General features: G+C 37.8%; 1 protein-coding gene across 1 annotated transcript in view; it reads right to left on the bottom strand.

Moving 5' to 3' along the window:
- USP32 (ubiquitin specific peptidase 32) overlaps positions 1-22,608 on the bottom strand; it is a 155,559-nt gene that overhangs the window by 70,327 nt on the left and 62,624 nt on the right. Inside the window, exons 3-4 of the mRNA XM_081805977.1 lie at positions 6,087-6,192; positions 2,044-2,162 (exon numbers count right to left, since the gene is read on the bottom strand). Coding sequence (XP_081662103.1) covers positions 2,044-2,162; positions 6,087-6,192 — 225 coding nt within the window. The remainder of the gene's footprint in view (positions 1-2,043; positions 2,163-6,086; positions 6,193-22,608) is intronic.

Below are 22,608 nucleotides of genomic sequence, written 5' to 3'. Positions count from 1 at the left end.
CACCATCTCACTGCTACACCATGATCTACATGACTATCACCTCTCACCTGGATTATTCACAGACAGCTCAGTTGGACTCTGTTTAGCCTACCCTCTACAGAAGAGCCAAACTGATCATGTTCAAAAAAAAAAACTTATGTTGGGGCGCCTGGGTGGCTCAGTCAGTTAGGTGTCTGACTCTTGGTTTTGGCTCAGGTCATGATCTTGGGGTCATGAGATTGAGCCCGGCGGACTCTGCATTCAGCGGAGCCTGAGATTCTCTTTCTCCCTCTCCCACTGCCCCTCCCCTCCGTGCTCTCGCTCTCAAATAATCTTAAAAACAAACAAAAAAACCCCTCATCTATTCATTCCTCTGCCCAAAACGTTCCAATGATTTACCTCACTTGGTAAAAGTCAAAGAACTCACACTGTCCTCCAGAGCCATATATAATCTCCCCCACTTTATCCCACCCTCTTCCCCAACCTCTGTAACTTCATTTCCTACCACTCTCTTATTCTATTCCAGGTTACTTGTTGCTTGGACATGTCAAGCAGGGCCTTTGCTGTATTCTCTTCTTGAAAAATGCTTTCCCCTAGATATCTACATGGTTATAGCTCTCTTCCTTTAAATTCTTGGTTCAAATATCACTTTATCTGACAAGCCTTTCCCAACTATCCTACACAAAATTACCTACACTCACCCACATCCTCCCTATCACTAACTATCCCCCTTAATTTACTTAAATTTTCCCCTATAGCACTAATTATCGTCTAATACATGTACCTGCTATTGTGCATAAACTTTAGAGAACTTCAGAGAACTGGGTTTAGAGAAACTAGAAACATTTAATTCCCATCTATAAAATGGGAATGTGTGCATAAAACTCATTAAAATAAGAAAAATATACATTCTCCCCCAATATGTGCAGAGTATTAATGCATTTGACATCTCTGTGAAAAATCCAATTAATCAGGCCTGCAAAGATTAGATGACTTTTTTTGACCAGACAATATTTGTTACTGGAGAGAAAAACCATAGCTTAGTTTGTCTTGAAGTACTGAAATACTATCACAGCAACTTCCAGTCAATGTGTCAGAAGCAAAATGCAGGAAGCCAATCCTTTTGTACCAAACACACAGAAATGCTGAGTAAAATGTAACACCATAACCACTACCAAAAACCATACAGGCAAGCTCAAAGCAAGAAAGGGAAATCCCCAGGTGCTATCAACACAGAAGAAACTCAAAGACAGAATAATGAAAAGCTAGAGGGTCCAAAGAGACGTTAGAACCAAATATATGCATATGGCTGGAGTACAGACCATCAGTCCCTATACAGTTAGGAAGGTGACTAAACTAAACTGAATAAAACTATGAGCAGTAAGGAACTGTCATATCTGTGAAATGCAAGTAGGTCAAACAGCCACGTGTAAGAAATCATGTAGCACTGAGTTCACTGCAGGAAAGGATCAGAAAATTCTAAAAGGGTTTTTACTCTACCATCTCTAGGGACTTTTCCCATATTAGCAGACCTATGAAAAGGAAGAAAAAAAAGAGTTTTCTCTGTTAAAGATATGCATTTTTTTATTGTTTAAGTTTTCTACAATGAAAATTATTATTTATGAAAACAGAAAAAAATGACAGATTTTTCAGACCTAAATATTTCACTATGCAAATCAGCTAAGTCAAATAAATGATAAAATAAGCCTTGATGGGTCCCAGAGTCACAGAATGACTCAAGGCCATTTATACAAAGAAAAGCAATGAAACTACAATGTGAGCTATGCTCAGCTTCCTGCAGGATCACCAGTGTGTGTTGGTGTAAGAATGTGAGAGTGTGTTTCATTATACCATAAGTACAGACACTTGCCTTTTAAGTAGAATTGGGAATTTTCAGATTCACAAATATAGCAGTAATAAGTGTTATGGACCTTTAAGCACAGCACATAAATAGTTGAAACATCAACCATTAAAAACAAAAATGTCAAGAATATGCTGCACATAAACATCTAAGAGTTAATACTTTGTAATAGGTAGGGATGAAATGTAAATCTTTAAATATACCTCTGAGAAACACTTCCTGAGTGTATCTGGGACTTTACCATCCACCACATGGAGCATTCTTTCCATTTCTTCCCGTACAACATAACTCCCAGATTCACTTGCAAAAAGACTAAAAATGTCTAGGAGAAAGAAAGAATAAATTAAACTTACCATAGATTAAATATACCTTGGTAGAAGTAGGGAAGGAAGAGAGAGGTAAATATTACTGAGTGATTACTAGTGCCAAACACTTTATAAATATATAATTTAATTTATTCCAAAAAAAAAAAGAAAGAAAGAAAATGAAAACCAGCAATACAAATTAAAACAGCAATGGGATAGCTTTTCAAACACACCAAATTTGCAAAAATGTTTAGGTGTGACAACACAAAGTGTCAGCAATAAATTGGGAGAAACAGGAACTATTATACACTGTTAATAAGAGTATGAATTATTGGGGTGCCTGGGTGGCTCAGTCGGTTAAGTGGCTGCCTTCAGCTCAGGTCATGATCCTGGTGTTCTGGGATCGAGTCCCACATTGGGCTCCTTGCTCAGCGGGGAGCCTGCTTCTCCCTCTGCCTGCAGCTTCCCCTGCTTGTACTTGCTCTCTCTCTCTCTCTCTTCTCTGACAAATAAATAAATAAAATCTTAAAAAAAAAAAAAAAAGAGTATGAATTATTGCAACCACTTTAGAGAGTAACTTGGCCAAATCTAGCAAAGGTGATATATGCTAGAAATTCAGATTCTAAGCAACTCAACTTCCACCCTCGAGGAAATTTCATACATATGCATGAGATACAACAATGTTTACTGGGTATTATTAGTAATAGCAAAACTTAGGGGAAAAAAAGATAAATGTCTATCAATAAGAAAATAGGTAAACTGAGATACACACACAATGAAATACTATATAGCAGTTAGAATAAAGGAACTAAGTGTTTCAAGATGGATAAGTACCAAAAATATTCAGGGAAAAAGCAAATTGCAAAATAATCTGTACCATATACCATTTACTTAAAAAGTTTAAAATCTGCAAAACAGGTGAAGATATGTTTAAGGGTATATAAAACATCATAAATGTATAAAGACCTACATGAGGAACGAAAGATCACTATATTCATGAGAGTGGTTACCTCTGTGAAGGGAAGAATGGGGACAGAACCATGAAGAGATACAGAGAGAGAGCGCCACACCTTGGCTGTATTATTTTATTTCCTAAAAAATAAGATCCACAACAAATACGATATAATGTTAAGAAATAATAAAGCTGGGTGGATGTACATATTATATGTATGTTTGAAATATTGCTGTTATGGATTGAACTGCATCTCCCAAAAAGATATGTTGAAACCCAACCATCAGGTACTTGTGAATGGGACCTTATTTGGAAAGATAGAAGACAGAAAGATAGAAGAGACATTCCATCCCTCTGAAGGCCCAGCAGGTTCCCCTGCCTGCCTTCCTCCATCCCATAATGGATTTCCTCAGAGGGAGTATTTGCTGGAATGCTTTGACCACCTGTTATGGGCTGAACTGTGTTCCCCACCAAAGATGGTAAAGTCCTAACCCCAGTATCCACAAATATGACCCTATTTGGAACAGGGTCTTCGCAAATGTAATCGAGTTAAGATGAGGTCATCAGGGTGGGCTCTAACCCAATATGACTGATTATAAGAAGAGAAGACAAAACACAGTCGGAAATTGGAGTGATGGAGCTACAAGCCAAGGAACATCAAGGACAACACCACCAGAAGTTATGAAGGAGGCATTCTTCTCTATAGGTTTCAGAGGGAGCAGGGCCCTGCCAACATCTTCAATTTGGACTTCTAGTTTCCAGAACTGTAAGACAGTTTCTGTTGTTTTATGCCACTTATGAAAGTCTGCAGTACTTTGTTAGGGCAGCCCTAGAAAACTAATACAACAGTATAATAAAAATAAAGAGGGGCGCCTGGGTGTGTAGCTCAGTCAGTTAAGCATCTGCCTTCAGCTCAGGGCATGATCCTGGGGTCCTGGGATCAAGCCCCGCACTGGGCTCTCTACTCAAAGGGGAGCCTGCTTCTCCTTCTCCCTCTCCCCACTGCTTCTGTGCTCTTTTCCTCTCTCTCAAATAAATAAAATCTTAAAAAAAAAAAAAACATTTAAATATACGTTTATGTTTGTGACCCTCCCAAAATATTATTTTTAATTACTGGCTGCCTGGAGCCACACTATTTGTTGGTAGAGGGATTCTAATTTGAAAAACCAGGATCACAGTGAAATTCCTATTGGGTTTAAGGATACATTCAATATCTTAACTGTGATAATGTGGGTACACATATGTGTCGAAACATATCAAAATCTACACTTTTTATATGTGCATTTTAAGTCAATTACACCTCAATAAAACTATAAAAAAGGAAAAAGATTAAAAAAAACAGTCTAAATTCAGGGGTAAGAAAGAAGATTCTGAGAGATTTGGGGGAAGCAGTCAGAAGGCAGGTTAGAAAAGGAAGAAGGAAGAGAGAAAGACCCAACATCCAGTGGCCAAGGACAAAAACCTAGGAATTTTTGGAGCAAAGTGATATATATCCTATGTAACAGAAACACTTGCCTTTACTTCCCCTGGGAAATTTTCCTCTTTTTTTTTCTTTTTTAAGGATTTTATTTATTTATTTGAAAGACAGAGTGAGCGAAAGAGGAGACAGCACAAGCCCGGGGAAGGGCAGAGGGAGAAGCAGGCTCCCTGCTGAGCAGGGAGCCCGATGCAGGACTCGATCCCAGAACCCCGTGATCATGACCTGAGCTGAAAGCAGAAGTTTAACTCACTGAGCCACTCAGGCGCCCCTCCCCTGGGAAATTTTCAATAAAACTTTCATCCCAAAAAGAAACCCACCTTTATTAGCAGTTGTTCTCCATTTTTCCTCTCCTCCACCAGCCTCTAACAATCACTAATCTACTGTGCCTAAGGATTTGCTTAATCCAGACATTTCATATAAATGGAATTACATACTATGTGGCCTACTTTGACTGGCATTTATGACTTCCAACATAATATTTTCAGGTTATCATGTTGCAGCATTTATTTGTACTTTATTCCTTTTTATTGTCAAGCAGTAATTTATTATATGGACATACACATTTTGTTTATGTTGAACGCATAAATTGATGGACACTAGGGTTGTTTCCATCTTGTGACTATTATGCACAGTGCTTCTATGAATACTCATGCATATTTTTTTAATGAACACATGTTTTTAATTTTCTGGGATATATACATAGGAGTGGAATTGCCAGGTCATATGATAACTCAATATTTAACAATTTGAAGAACTGGGGCGCCTGGGTGGCTCAGTCATTAAGTGTCTGCCTTCGGCTCAGGTCATGATCCCAGGGTCCTGGGATAGAGCCCCGCATCAGGCTCCTTGCTCAGCGGGAGGCCTGTTTCTCCCTCTCACACTCCCCCTGCTTGTGTTCCCTCTCTCGCTGTGTCTCTCTCTGTCAAATAAATAAATAAAATCTTAAAAAAAAAAAAAAGAACAATTTGAAGAACTATCTAACAGTTTTCCAAAAGTGACAGTACTATTTTACACTCCCAGCAGCAATGTATAAGGTTTGCAACTTTTCCATCCTCACCAATCCTAATCTGTCTTTTTTATTTCAGCCATCCTGGTAGATATGCCGTGGTATCTCACTCTAATTTTAATGTATATTTCCCTAATACCTGATCATGTTGAGCGTTTTTTCAAGTGCTTATTGGCCACTTGTATATTTTCTTTGGAGAAATATTAACTCAAATGCTTTGACTGTCATCAAGAATTTTCAGGTAAGGGGCGCCTGGATGACTCAGTCATTAAGCGCCTGCCTTCGGCTCAGGTCATGATCTAGGGTCCTGGGATTGAGCCCTGCATCAGGCTCCCTGCTCAGCGGGAGGCCTGCTTCTCCCTCTCCCACTCCCCCTGCTTGTGTTCCCTCTCTTGCTGTCTCTGTCAAATAAATAAAATCTTAAAAAAAAAAAAAGAATTTTCAGGTAAATTATTCTGCACACAAATGTAGTATTATCATTTTCAGATAATAAAAGTACTTACACTTTGCTTTCTCTTCATCTCTGCCTCTTGTAAGAAGGACAAGTCCAACTATTAAGTTATTGAAGTGCAGTCCTTTGGATGTTCCACCAAAAGAACAGTAAATCACCTAGGAGAAAATGATAAAGCCAACGTTAGATGTTTTAGTTGTTGAGGAATTTGAGGCTGATATCACCTTTAACAAATCTTGTCTCCATCTCCAAATAAGGCTTTGGTAAACCTTAGTGAAATGATGTTAAGTTTCTCCCTCTTCTTCCTCTTACACATCTTGTTATTGCACTCAGCCAAAAATACACTGTATCTATTCTAAAGTACATGTATCACTGGCTCACACACTGAATATTCTTTCTCTTTGCAGTCCTTATCAAGGCCAAAGAAGATAAAGGTCCTCCCCTTCAAAAGCCCCAATAATGTGATAAGAATTTTGTGTAATTACAGAATTTCCTTCATCCTCTGTAAAACTTACACACATTTTGATTTGAAAGATGGACATTCTCTTAAGTGAAAGTTCAGAAATGGAATGGCAATCATATTACAATAAATAAATGTATCAAATTAACATGTATGTCTCAAATTTACATTATATGTTCAATTTTTAAAAAGTAAAATATATAGAAGACCACAAAAGACATTTTTTACACTCAGAAATGAGTATTAAAATGATCAAAAAAAAAGAAAAAAAGCTACACATAAGAAAGGGACAGCAACAACAATCACATGAATTCATTCATTTGACAATTTTTTGAGTGCCTAGGGTGATATTGTGATATAAGAAGAAATACATATTTGGTCTTCTTCCAGGTTCCTGATACAAGAGCTTCTAAAAATCCTTAGTGATGTAGGTGAAAGGAGCATCTTTTGTTATTCATCTAATAAGCCCCTTTAATTCATATGCTAATGAGGTGACTTCTGGTGGACCTTTACAAAGCTTCAGAATGTAAGCCTACCAATCAGAGGAAAAGATGTGATTAGAGGATTGAAATATTCAGCATCTCTCCCCTGTCTCCAGGAAGGGGTAAGGGGCCTGAAACTGAGTTAATCACCAATAGCCAATCAATAGCCAATTATTTAATCAACCATGCCTACATAATGGAACTTCCATTAAAAACCCTTAAACCACGGGGTTTGGAGAGCTTCCAGGTTGGTGAACACATCAAGGTGCTAGAAGGGTGGAGCACCCAGAGATGGCATCGAAGTTCTGCATACCGTCTCCCTCCCTGCCCATCCACATCCCTTGTTTGCCGCCACCGTTAGCCTCTCTTTCCATTTGGCTGTTATTGAGTTGTAGTCTTTAAAATAAACTGGTAATGGGGCACCTGGGTGGCTCAGCCGTTAAGCATCTGCCTTCGGCTCAGGTCATGATCCCAGGGTCCTGGGATCGAGCCCCACATCGGGCTCCCTGCTCTGCGGGAAGTCTGCTTCTCCCTCTCCCACTCCCCCTGCTTGTGTTCCCTCTCTCACTGTGTCTCTCTCTGTCAAATAAATAAATAAAATCTTTTTTAAAAAAAAATAAATAAATAAAATAAAATAAACTGGTAATAGTAATTAAAGTGTCTTCCTGAGTTCTGTGAGCCATTCTAGCAAATTATTGAACCCATAGAGGGGTCATAGGAACCCTAGATTTACAGCCAATTGGTCAGAAGTACCAGAGGTCCAGGACCAGACCTGTGAGGTCTGCACTAATTCCAGGTACTTAGTATCAGAATTGAATTGAACTGTAGGACATCCAAGTGGTGTCCAGAGAGTTGAAAAATTAACTGATAAAGGGGAAAAACCCACACAACTGGTGTCAGAAGCGCCATGTTCTTTAAAACAAACTGACCTAGTATTTGCCATGCAGAATTTTTGTCAATAAAATGCATGATTAAAGAATAGTTGAAACCCAAAGGAATCTATAGATTCAATGCAACTCCTACTAAAATACCAACATCATTTTTCAAAGAACTACAACAAACAATATTAAAATTTGCATGGAACCACAAAAGACACCCCCCCAATAGTCAAAGCAATCTTGAGAAAGAACAACAAAGCTGGAACTCCCAGATTTCAAGATTTACTACAAAGCTACAGTAATCAATACAGCATAATACTGTCATAAAAACAGACATATAAATCAATGGAACAGAATAAACAGCCCAGAAATAAACACATACTTATATGGTCAATTAATCTATGACAAAAGAGGCAAGAATATACAATGAGAAAATGAAAGTCTCTTCAATAAATGGTGCTGGGAAAACTGGACAGGTCTGGGAAACTAGACCACCTGTTTATACAAAACACAAAAATAAAATCAAAATGGAATCAAGATTTATATGTGAGACATCAAACCATAAAACTCCTAGAAGAAAACATAGGCAGTAATTTCTTTGACATCAGCTGTTGTTAACATTTTTCTAGGTAAAATGGAAACAAAAGCAAAAATAAAACTATTGGGACTACACCAAAATAAAAAATCTTTTGCATAGTGATGGAAACCATCAACAAAATGAAAAGGCAATCTACTGAATGTGAAAAGATATTCGAAAAATAATATATCCGATAAGGGGTTAATATCTAAAATATATAAAGAACTTACACAATTCAACACCAAAAAAACAAATAATCTGATTTTAAAATGGACATGGGGCACCTGGGCGGCTCAGTCAGTTAAGCACGTGATTCTTGATCTCAGCTCAGGTCTTGATCTCAGGGTTGTTGAGTTCAAGCCCCACAGGCTGGGGTCCGTGCTGGGCATGGAGATACTTTAAAAAAAAAAAAAAAAAAGGGCGCCTGGGTGGCTCAGTTGGTTAAGCGACTGCCTTCGGCTCAGGTCATGATCCTGGAGTCCCGGGATCGAGTCCCGCATCGGGCTCCCTGCTCGGCAGGGAGTCTGCTTCTCCCTCTGACCCTCCCCCTTCTCATGTGCTCTCTGTCTCTCTCATTCTCTCTGTCTCAAATAAATAAATAAAATCTTTAAAAAAAAAAAAAAAAGGGCAGAGGATCTGAATAGGCATTTTTTCCAAAGTAGACATACAGATAGCCAACAGACACATGAAAAGATGCTCGGTATCAGTAATCATCAGGGAAGTGCAAATCAAAACCACAATGAGGTATCACCTTACACTTATCAGAATGGCTAGAATCAAAAACATAAAAAATAACAAGTGTTGGTGAGGATTGGAGAAAAAAGGGAGCCCTTATACACTGTTGGTGGGATTATAAATTGTGCAGCCCCTGTAGAAAAGGGTACGGAGGTTCCTCAAAATATCAAAAATAGAAATACTTATGATCCAGTAATTCTACTACTGACTATTTACCCAAAAAAAATGAAAACACTAATTTGAAAAGATATATGCACCCCTATGCTTATTGCAGCATTATTTATAATGGCCAAGATATGGAAGTAACTCAAGTGTCCACTGATAGATGAATGGATAAAGAAGATGTGTGTGTACACGTGTATGTATACACACACACACACACACACACACACACAGGAATATTACTCAGCCATACAAAAGGGATGAGATCTTGACAATTGCAACAACACGGATGGACCTAGAAGTTATTATGCCAAGTGAGGTAAGTCAAGACAGAGAAAGACAATGATTTCACTTATATGTGGAATCTAAAAAACAAAACAAATGAATAAACAAACAAAAAGAAGAAACAGACCCATAGATACAGAAAAACTGATGGCTGCCAGAGGGGCAGGGGAGGACAGGCAAAATGGGTGAAGGGGAGTGGGAGATACAGGCTTCCAGTTATAGAATTAATAAGTCACAGGGATAAAAGGTACAGCATAGGGAATACAGTCAATTGTACTGTAATAGTATTGTATGGTGACGGATGGTAGTTACACTTGTGCTGAGCATACCATGATGAATAGAGAAGTTAAATCACTATGTTGTACATCTGAAACTAATTTAACATTGGATATCAATTATACTTCAGTAAAAAAAGAATTAAAGAAATAAAACTTAGAATCAATATAAAAAATGAAAATACATTATTTATTAAGTGATATTTATAAATATATTTAATAACACACTTGATGCCAAAAACTTTGCATCTCTGGTGCCACTGATAGAAAAGTCTAGCAAAAATAGCCTAGGGAGATGGCTTCAGATCAGAACATAAAAAACATTAAAAAAAATCTTAATAGATATACTTTATGGAGTAACTATTTTTAGTTGGCCCCTGCATAAACTGAAGGAAGGTAACAGAAAAAACCCTCTATCCCTGAGGCAGGGGTAGAAAAAATCATAGCCCTAGACCTTTAGAGATCCCCAACCCCTGGGAGAGAGGTGGAACCACTGAGAAAGTCTCTGGGGATACACTGTCTGCCTAAAACTGAAACAGAAAAATGGAAAACAGACTGTCCCCTGCCCTAGCACCCACACCCATTACCACCATTGTGTTAGCAAACACTGAGGTAATAAATAACATCAGTCTACTGCTGGGAAGGGAAGAGTAGGGAGAGAGACACTCTCTAAGGTACTTTAACAACTAAGAAAATGAGATCCAAAGTTGAAGGTAGAGTAGACATTAGAAAAATCCTCTGGTGGGGCGCCTGGGTGGCTCAGTCAGTTAAGCGTCCAACTCTTGATTTCGGCTTGGGTCATGATCTCGGGGTCATGGGATGGGTCATGATCTCAGGGTCCTGAGATCGAGCCCTGGGTCAGGCTCAGCTCTCAGCAGGGAGTCTGCTTGAGATTCTCTCCCTCTGTGCACGTGCTCTCCCTCTCAAAAAATAAATAAATCTTAAAAAACAAAAAAAGAAAAGGAAAGAAAAATCCTTTGGCAAATGAGATCCCACCCTAAAAAAGGTAACCTGAGGGGCACCTGGGTGGCTCAGTCGGTTAAGTGACTGCCTTCGGCTCAGGTCATAATCCCAGAGTCCTGGGATCAAGTCCCACGTCCCTGCTCAGCTGGGAGTCTGCTTCTCCCTCTGCCCTTCACCCTGCTTGTATTCTCTCTTGCACACTCTCTCTCTCTCAAATAAATAAAATCTTAAAAAAAAATAAAAAAATAAAAAAGGTAACCCTAGACTGGAATTTGAAGTCTGTAGTACACTGTGGGTAAGCATAGCAATACAAAATATAGCTCAACCACAGACAAGACTGACTCAGCTACACTCATGCTAAAGATCTAGGCAGGCATAAATACTATTTCCCTCAGTCTGTACTGTCCAGTATATAATGCATCCATCTTTCAACCACAAATTATAAGTTACACAAGGAAGGAAAGGAAAAAACCACCCTGACAAAGGAAAAACGGGAACAGAGAGTTAATAAAAGCTTTGGAATGGCTCAACAATAAACTCAAGAGAGTCAAGTAAGAGACTGTTAAAAATGAAACAGGGGAAAAAATGTGTGGATAGGAAGGAACAAAACAGAAAATCCAAGAGCTGTGGGACAATCAATTGATTTAACACACATGCAGTTGAAATCTTAGAAGTAAAAGAGAATGGAGCAGAAGAAATATCTGAGGAGATAATGCTGAGAATTTTCCAAAACTAATAAAGACACAAAACCACAGACAGAAGTTGTTCTGAGAACAGGCAGGATAAATTACACCTCTAACCCCCCAAAACCAACTAGACAAATCATATTCAAACTACTCAAAACCAAAGATAAAAAGAAAATCTTTAAGGCACACAGAGGAAAAAAGACATACTATATTGAGAGAAAACATTTCTCATCAAAAACTACATAAGCCAGAAGACAGTGAAGTGGCATGTTTACAACACTAAGAAGAAAAAACTGAGAATCCTATACTCAGAGAAAATATCTTTCAAAAAGAAAGGTCAAATAGATTTTTTCAGGAAAACAAAAACAAAGAAGTCATTACCAGCAAAGCTACACCACAAAAAAGGGGGAGAAAAGTACGTTAGGCTAAAGGAAATACAATACCAAACCAGACACATGTACCTACACAAAGACAAAAGAAAAGGAAATGGCATAAATGAAGGTACATATGAAATGTAGTTTTTTCCTTATTTTTAATTGCTCTAAAAGATAATTGGCCATCTAAAGGAATAGGAGTAAAAATGTAATGTGTTTATAGCATGTGTAAAATTAAAACACATGGCGGGCCTGGGTGGCTCAGATGGTTAAGTGTCTGCCTTCTGCTCAGGTCATGATCTCAGGGTCCTGGGATAGAGCCCTGCGTCAGGCTCCCTGCTCAGCAGGAAGTCTGCTTCTCCCTCTCCCTCTACTGCTCCCCCTGCTTGTACTCTCTCACTCTCTCTGTCCAATAAATAAATAAAATCTTTAAAAAAAAAATTAAAACACATGACAGTAGCACAGATGGGAGAAAGGAACTGGACACATACTGTTGCATACTACACGTACAATGGTATATCATGTATCTTGATCTTTATATTGCCAGTCAGCAAGAAACTACTTACTAAATCACAGCACTATAGTCCTCAACCCAACATTAACTCCATTAATAAATTATTATTTTTATAATAATAAAAACAACAGCCAACATTTAAATGCCTATTATGTGCCATACAACTGTTGTGGTAAGTGCTTTAACAGTATTAAGCCTCAAGATGATTCCATGAGGAAGGTATTACTGGTTGTCCCCATTTTGTGGCTGAGCAAAACTAGAGCCCAAGAAGAGTAAGTAACTTGTCCAAAGTCATACATTAATGAGGTGGCAGAGTCAAGATTCAAACACTAGGCAAGACAGGTTCCTGAAACTGAACTCTTAACCACTTCATGGTTCTATAATATGGTTATAAACATTCTTTAGTATTACATGAAATGAAAGCCATCACCAGCAAGATGAAACCATTTTGGTGAAATCTACTGAAAATTAAACTACAAAATTCCAGATGATCACAAACTCAATGTATAACCACTATGTCTTTGGCATCCCCTTTCCCCGTTTTAACTTAATGATGTAGGCTCTTCATTTCTGACCACTTACCTGACTTTAATACAAAGAGAGTAAAGTTAATCAAGGAATTTTGGGTAAGATAGGATTTTCAGTTTTGCAAGTATTTCTAAAATACAGAAGATTTTGTTTTGAATACGTCTGGTTGGAATGCTGGAACGTACTGGTAACCTCACTCCCAAAATACAAGAACAGTAATAACCATCCAAAACTACCAAGTTCAAAAGTTCATCTGACAGATGAGGAAAAGAGGCCCGGGAAAATCACCCTATTTTCTGAATTCTAAAGCATATGTATTTTCCACCTTTTATTAATGTTTCACAAATCATCATGCATCTAACACATCTAATGTGTAATATCTTTTTTTTATCCCCAAAAAGTTATTTTTAAAGCAATGGTTATGTTACAACTGACAATGCTTTAACACTTATGAAATACTAAGTGCCATGCTCATTACTACTCAGCTTTGCTTTTAGGATTGGTGAGAGTGGGTGTGCACAGGGTAGAAAGGATATTTTGATGCTACCTTTTAAAAAGCACATAAGTGTTTATTATTATTGTAACTCATTATAAGATCTTTATTTAAAAATCTCTTGGGGTGTGCCTCAATGGCTCAGTTGGTCAAGCGTCCGATTCTTGATCGCAGGGCCGTGAGTTCGAGCCCTGTGTTAGGCTCCACACTGGGCGTGGAGCCTACTTAAAAAAAAAAAAAAAAATCTTTTTAGTGATTTTCTGTAGCTATTAAAAAATAAAGGAGAATAAGAAACATATTTTCTTAAATATTTGGTAGCCATAAATATCCAGACTGAGACTTGGCATACTATTATACTAATGTAGAAGAAGATTGATGCTTGTGGTAATGATCTCACTAGCCTCCTTTCAGGCAATGATATCACCCCAGTAAATAATATGATTAGTTCAGAAAAGAAATTAATATGCATTTTAAAAGAGAAAGACTTGAAAACCAACGAGAAAGACTTATTCTATATTCTGTAACATACCAAGAATTCCTGGAATATAGTTAAAAGGTTAAAAACAGGCAGATGTACATAGGTCTCCAGATTTAAGGAAAAGTTGTGCCTTTTTTTTTTTTAAAAGATTTTATTTATTTATTTGAGAGAGAGACTGAGATAGAGAGAGCATGAGAGGGGGGAGGGTCAGAGGGAGAAGCAGACTCCCCGCTGAGCAGGAAGCCCGATGCGGGACTTGATCCCAGGACTCCAGGACCACGACCCGAGCCGAAGGCAGTCACCTAACCAACTGAGCCACCCAGGCGCCCAAGTTGTGCCATGTTTTAACTGCTGCTCTATGCCCTGGTCCTTCTCCCTCCACTGTCTTTTGGCTATAAGGTACAAGGGTATTCCACTATTCCTTGGGGAAAATAAGTGATGCACACTGTCTCATGGCATTTGACATGAGAGAGACCTGGGTTTGAACACAGCCTTTATTAATTTATTAGCTATATGACCTTGGGCAAATCACTTAACTTCCTGAGCCTTAGTTCCACTCCATTCCATGCAGGTGTCACATGTCGTCTCATTCCAGGACCCAGGCCAAAGAGCAGCTCCTGTGTGAGAAGTGCTATTCTCAGGGCAGAAGATAGAAACCAGAGCTTGACTCCACTTTGTTAATTAGTAAGAATTAATTCGGAATCAATGAGCTCATAACTTTTGCCTTGGAAAGTTTCCTAAGTAAACTCTACTACACTTTTTAAACTGCTTGATTAATAGTCAACAGAACCAAGTTTATGTTTTCAATTTTCATTTCATTTTACATAATTTTTGTGAGGATCAATACTTTTCCATTTAAACTTTTAATGAACATTTGATTCATCAACTAGTTTTACTCCATATCAAAATTTTTCTATGCTTTCTTTTGAAGATGTTATTTCTTTCAAAACCAATTTTCTCACATCAAATTTAGCAGCTCTAAATTTGTTAATGAAGAACTGATTTTTCTGGAAATGCCTAGACAACAACAAACTTATTCTGTGTTTAAAAAAAAAGCTCTATGCAGTTTATTCTTAATGTGATATGTAAATATTTTATTATGTATTACAAGATACTTTAAAAATATAACCATACTAGGACTACCACTTAACAAATCTGTCTCCCCCAAATTCTTATGTTGAATCCCAATGTGGGGTACGACACTTTGGGAGGTGATTAGGTAATGAGGGTAGAGCCCTCATGAATGAGATTAGTCATCCTTACAAAAGAGGCCTGAGAGAGCTCCCTTGTCCTTTCTACCATGTGAGACAGGTGACACAGGGGACACAGGGAAAGAGAGTTATCTATGAAGCAGGAAGCAAGCCCTCACCAGATTCTATATGTGTGGGCATCTTTTTTTTTTTTTTTTAAGATTTTATCTACTCATTTGAGACACACATAGAAAGAGAGCATGAACAGGGGGAGAGGCAGAGAGAAAGGGAGAAGCAGACTCCCCGCTGAGTCGGGAGCCTGAGGTAGGGCTCGATCCCAGGACCCGGAGATCATGACCTGAGCCGAAGGCAGAGGCTTAACCATCTGAGCCACCCAGGCACTCCTGTGTGGGCATCTTATCTTGGATTTTCCAGACTCCAGAACTGTGAGAAACAAATTTCTGTTGCTTATAAGTCACTCAGAATATGATATGGTTATACCAGTCCAAACAGACTGACATGAAAACTAACAAAAATTCCTTAGTATCACAAAGTATGTAGTCAGTATTCAAGTTTCCTCAACTGTCTCATAATTTTTTTCAACTTGTTTCTTCAAATCAGGATCTAAAATATATAACTGGTTGCTAGACTCTTAAGTCTCTTTATATGTACATTTTCTTTCTCTCTCCTTCCAATCCTGTCTTTTTTTCCTCACAATTTACTTGCTGAAGAAACCAAGATGTTGGTCCTGAGCAGTTTCCCAAAGTTTGCATTTTGATGATTACATATTCTGTCCTCTGTATTTCCTGTGCAATGGTAGTCAGTTCCAGCGAACTGATTATATTTTTTGGCAAAAACCATCTCCCAGTTGATGCTATTGTATCTCCATCAGGAGGCACATAATGACTGCTTATTTCTCTTTCTGTGACATTAGTAGCCATTGATGGCCACTGCCTAGACTCACAAATTCACTAAAGGTTAAAAAAATGCTGGTAATTATAATTCTGCCATTTTTTTGTTAATTGGCTAGAGTACTTCTATAGCGAGAAAATTCCCCTAAGCAACTATTTGGCCATCCTGAGATATATTTTGTATAGAAGAGCCAGGGTGGCACAATAGTTGATTAGAGGTGCTGGGGGTGCTTATTGATTGGGTATTGGTGATTGCTTCTCAGACTTTTCAGTGGACTATGCTAGAAAATACATCATGAATTTATACTCATACTTCCATATACATGTAATCTTTCCCTTCTTATGTCAACTAATCACTTTATTTTTATATGGATTAAAGTTTCAATATGAACAATGTTTCAATCCTCCTTCCTAAAGGGCATTGCTGAACTAAGGTAACAAGAAGGTAGAATAATAAGAACAGGAAAGTAATTCCAATGATAATTTCAAAAGGGAAATTGAGAGCATAAAGCATGAAAATATTAGGCCTAGATATTTGTAGAAGAGACTTCTGATGCTCTCACAAATATAGTTCTCCTTTCTTTTGGGGCATAAGGCAAGGAGACATTTCTTCATGCTCCTTATAATTGATACGACTATTTGTGACCAAAGGATTAAGGACAGAATGACATATACCACTTCTGGGCTAAATATCTAATTGCAGGCAAGAGACCCCTCCCTGGCATGACCACCTACCTCTACCTTGGTGATTTATAGAAGCTCCTTCTGATAAACAAAAACACAGTAAGAATTGACAATGCCTGGAAAGTTGAACCAACACACAAAGGAGCTGTCACAGAGAATCACCTGACTCCATCAACAGAATTTTTATGAGTGAAAAATAACCTTGTGTTATCTCAAGCTACTATTTTGGGGGAAACATCTGTTACAAAAGTGTTAACATCATCTATACGGACTCACACAGCATTAAAAAAAAAAGGTACAAAAGCTCAAAGTAAAAAAAAAAAAAAACAAACCAAAACAACGTATTTTCCCAAAGACTCTGATTCTACCAACCTATATGCCTAAAAATTGTCTTTATATAATTAATGACAAATATATAACATGAATACACAAAATGAGTCACACTCTATGTTGGTAAAGTTCAAAGAATAATTCAAGTACACAATAAGACCCACAGTACATAATCTATAAAAACATGAAATATTCATTTACATAAAATATACTTAATACCCATAAAATTTCAAATATTGCTATTCGAATGCAAACTCTGATTCTATATATATGTGTTGAAAAGATTTTTCCTTTTAAAGATAAAAAGTATTTCTGTTTACATTACTGCCTTTGCAGAAAGTCTATTCCAACTAAATGTTTCTTTACTTCAAATGCATTTCATAATACTAATCAAATTTTCCTTTTCTGTAAATTCTATACAGAAATATGAGAGAGTCAGACTTAGCTTCAGAAAATCAAAAAGGACCCCTTGAAGTTCCGAATAACATTCAGGTGCATAATGTAAATTCCACACAAGAAAAAGAACAAATACTAAGGAAAAACTACCAGGTATTGGGAAGCTGAATACTACCCAAAGCTCGTATGAAGTTGACCAGTCAGAAGAGAGACCTCCATTAATATCCAGTGCATTTAGAAGAGACTCCAGAAGAATCAATCCTCACTATTAGAACTAAAAAAGATTTAGAGTAAAGGCTACTTATGACCCAACATAACAAAAATTTAAAACAAGCCTCAGAAGAATTAGACTAATCTGCAACTAATTTCACTGTTGCTAGAATAAAAGAGAGCTAGCACTCTTTAAATGAAGACAACAAAACTCAAGTACTCAAGACATAAAGTTTATAATATCCACTAGAGGGGTGCCTGGTGGCTCAGTCAGTTAAGCATCGGACTCTTGGTTTCCTCTCAGGTCATGATCTCATGGATCATGAGACTGAGCCAGTGTAGGGCTCTGCACTCAGCAGGGAGTCTGCTTGAAGATATTCTCTCCTCCTCTGCCCCTTCCCCTGCTTGCACGTGCTCTCTCTCTAAAATAAATGAATAAATCTTAAAAAAAAAAATCAGGGGTGCCTGGGTGGAACAGCTGGTTAAGCCTCCGACTCTTGGTTTCAGCTCAGGCTGTGTCTGCAGGGTGGTAGGATCAAGCCCAGCCACAGGCTCCACGCTCAGTGTGGAGTCGGCTTGGGTTTCTCACTCCCTCTCCCCCTCCCCTCCACCCCATGCTCTCTCTCCCTCTAAAATATATAAATCTTTTTTAAAAATTTAAAATATCCAGGGCACCTATGTGGCTCAGTTGGTTAAGCACCTGCCTTCAGCTCAGGTCATGATCCTGGGGTCCTGGGATCAAGCCCTGCCTGGCTTCCTGCTCAGTGGGGAGTCTGCTTCACCCTCTCCCCTCTGCCTCTCCCCTTTGCTCATGCTCTCTCTCTCAAATGAATAAAATCTTTTTAAAAAATTTATATTATCCAGCAGATATAAACAATACTAGACGTAAGAAGAAAATGTAAACAATCACCAGAAATAAAATCAGGCAAAAGAATGACAGAGATGATAAAAACTAATATATAAGAAGTTGAAAATAACTATTAAATAAGGTTAAGGATTTAAATGAAGATATGAACATGAAAACTGAAACTATGTATTTTTACAAAAATTTTTAAGTATTTTATTTATTTGAGAGGGGGAGAGCGAGCACGTGTGTGCATGCATGCACACAAGCAGTGGGGAAGGGGTAGAGGGAGAAGAAGGTTCTTTGCTGAGCAGGGAGCCCAATGCAGGACTCGATCCCAGGACCCTGGAATCATGACCTGAGCTGAAGGCAGACACTTAACAGATTGAGCCACCCAGGAACCCCTGAAACCATATTTTAAAAGAAAAAATTTAATTTTCAAAGTGAAGAAAATAACAATACCTGAAAAAAGTTTACTATAGAGCTTTAACAGCATATTTAACATTGGCAAATAAAAGATCAGTGAACCTGAAGACAGAACAATTGTAACTACCCAAACTGAAGTACAATAAGAAAAAAGGTTACAAGGGGGGTGGGGAAAAGATGGAAAGTAAATTAAAGAGAAAATCAGAGTCCAGTCATGTGAATAATCACCATTTTTGAATGCATGTAATTGGAGGCCAAGAAAAAGGAAGGGGAGACAGAAAATATATTTGAAAGATAGTGGCAAAGTACCTCTCCAGTTCAATCACAGATCCAAGATTCTCAAAGAAATTCATACAAGATAAATACAGAAAACCAAACTAAGGCATATCATAAATTCATGGAAAAACAATGAAAATTTTGGGGCGCCTGGGTGGCTCAGTCGTTAAGTGTCTGCCTTCAGCTCAGGTCATGATCCCAGGGTCCTGGGACCGAGCCCCGCATTGGACTCCCTGCTCAGTGGGAAGCCTGCTTCTCCCTCTCCCACTCCCCCTGCTTGTGTTCCCTCTCTCGCTGTCTCTCTCTGTCAAATAAATAAATTAAAATCTTTTAAAAAAATGAAAATTTTAAAAGCACCGAGGGGGGGAAAAATGGACACATTATACAACAAAACAAAAATAAAAATTATCACTGACTTCAGAAACAACACAAGCCAGAAGACAGTAAAAGGAACACATTTGAAGTGCTGAAAGGAAGAAAAAAACTTCTGCACACAGCCTAGGATTCTATATTCAATAACAAAAAGACAACCCAATTAATGAGCAAATGAAAAAACAAAAACTAGGAGACTTTATAAACCAGAAAACAAATAATGGGCAAATGACTTATGATGGGCAAATGACTTAAACAGACATTTCTCCAAAGAAGATATACAAATAACCAATAAACACATGAAAAGATGCTCAAAATCTTAGTCATTACGGAAATGTAAATCAAATGAATAAGGCAATCTTTTAATCATTAAATATACCAATTCTTACATGTTTCTACTACTTTGAAAAAGGGCTCAATTCAAACCACTATAAAAGTGAATCTTTAAATTATACACCTTTTAAGAGATCACATAAAAAATAAACTAACTCCCCGGGCACCTGTGTGGCTCAGTCGGTTAAGCATTTGCCTTCAGCTCGGGTCATGATCCTGGGGTCCTGGGATCAAGCCCCACCTGGCTTCCTGCTCAGCGGGGAGACTGCTTCTCCCTCTCCCTCTCCCTGCCTCTCCCCCTGCTTGTGCTTTCTCTCTCTGTCAAATAAATAAATAAAATCTTAAAAAAAATAAAAATAGACCAACTTCCTCGTATGCCTAACCCAAAGTTAGCCTAGAAGTTACAAAAAAAATTAATTAGATTCCATGTTATGACAAAGATCATGTTCCAGAAATTTTAAATGGTAATCAAATTAACCAATAAGAATTAAAGTAAAGGCAAGCTTACTTTACTTAGACAAATATTTGACAAGATCTCATATTATTATATTTTAGATATTATGGTAAACTGTAGATTTAATAATTATAGTTAGAGCCATGCAAATATGGCTGAGTGATTATAAACACAAAAAAAATGATTAAAATTTCTATATCTTCTTTTTTTAATTCTGCTTTTCTTTAAGTGTTTATTTTACTGTTTGTTTTATTTTTTTAAAAGATTTTATTTATTTGTCAGAGACAGAGCGAGCACAAGCAGGGGGATCAGAAGGCAGAGGGAGAAGCAGGCTCCCCACTGAGCAAGGAACCTGATGTGGGACTCAATCCCAGGACACTGGGATCATGACCTGAGCTGAAGGCAGTCGCCTAACCAACTGAGTCACCCAGGCATCCCAAGAATTCTGTATCTTCTTTGGAAAAAAGACTCTAAAAGAAGTCCTAACTGGACTTTATTTTTATTATAACTATTAAACATCTTTTTTTTTTAAGATTTTATTTATTTGACACACGGAGTGGGGGGAAGCACAACCAGGGGGAGCAGAAGGAGAAGCAGGCTCCCCACGGAGCAGGGAGCCCTATGTGGGGCTCCATACCAGAACCCTGGGATCATGACCTGAGCCAAAGGCAGATGCTTAACTGACTGAGCCACCCAGGCACCCCTATTAAACATCTTTTTATCAGTGATTTGGATTTGACATAGAAGGCATGTGTATTAATTTTATAAATGACAGAAGTGGAAGGAATGGCTAATAAAATAGGTAACAATATAAAATCAAATTCACCTTAGGCAAAATGTATTTAGAGTTTCTTAAAAACAGTATATATAAGGATAGAAAAACAAGATTAAGCTTGAAAATTTTAGCTAAGAAAGCTATGACCTTTTTGCTTAAGTTAATACAATTTTATGCTGCATGATAGTGATTAAAGAATAAAATATTCTCCTACTGTTCACTAATCTAATTCCATCTGGAGAACAGCATGAGATTAACATATTAACTATGGTGAAGAAGCAGCAGGAGAAAAGGACTTATTCATATGCCTAGAAGGAAAGGTTCCAGTTTCCCAATTCAAATAGGTGAATTCCAACTCAAAAGAGGTAAAAGATTTCCACTGGGGGTTCTAGTAGCACAAACTTTGGGATCGTGATACTATGCCAAAATCCCCAGTGGCTTCCAGCTCCACCGCCACCTCTAAAGCTAGAAAATGAGACTGGGACTAGGTCAGGGGCATATACCAAACTATTTCAATGCCCCCAAATTTAAATGGGGTGGAACCATAAACAAAAATTTCATTGAATTCAAGACATCCTACATCTTCAAACTGATTTGTCACATCAATTTAAAATATACAACAATTAGCAAGATAAAAAACTTCTAACAATGTAAAAGAAACGTTAAACAGAAGGATATTGTGAGGAAAAAACCACTCTTAAGTTACTAGTTACAATGAGATACTATTCAGCCATAAAAAGAAAGGAAGTTCTAACACATGCTACAACATGGATGGATCTTGAAAACATTATGTAAAGTGAAATGAGGTACACAAAAAGATAAATATTGTATGATTCCATTTATATGAAATATTTATAATAAGCAAATTCAAAGAGGCAGAAAGTGGACTGTGAGGCAAGGGGTTGGGTGGAGGCCTATTACTGCTTAATGGGTACAGAGCTTCTCTTTAGGGTGATAAAAATATTTTAGACAAAGATAGTAATGATATGTCCATAACACTGTGAATTCAATTAATGCCACTGAAATGTACTTAAAAATGGTTAAAATGGCAAATTTTATTCTATATATCTTATGCTAAATACTTCTCTGCCCTCTCTCAGCTCAGTAGGATCCAGCAAAGTGACTTACTGGAGTCCTGACCTATCTCACTCATCCAGTCCAAGTCTGTATTGTCATGGAGTTACTTAGAAAATTTAAAGACTGACTAGCAAAATCAAACAAAACCTAACCCAAAGATAGCCCTTAAATAACTCAAGTAATTCTAGTTATTAAGAAATAAAGAGGGGGCGCCTGGGTGGCTCAGTTGATGGGCGTCTGCCTTCAGCTCTGGTCATGATCCCAGCGTACTGGGATCAAGCCCCACATCAGGCTCCCTGCTCCGTGCGAAGCCTGCTTCTCCCTCTCCCACTCCCCCTGCTTGTGTTCCCTCTCTTGCTGTGTCTCTGTCAAATAAATAAAAAATCTTTAAAAAAAGAAAGAAAGA

Source organism: Leptonychotes weddellii, chromosome 15, assembly GCF_054177405.1.
Source record: "Leptonychotes weddellii isolate Sample4059 chromosome 15, ASM5417740v2, whole genome shotgun sequence".
Taxonomy (NCBI): domain Eukaryota; kingdom Metazoa; phylum Chordata; class Mammalia; order Carnivora; family Phocidae; genus Leptonychotes; species Leptonychotes weddellii.
This window is presented reverse-complemented; position numbering and strand designations above follow the sequence as displayed.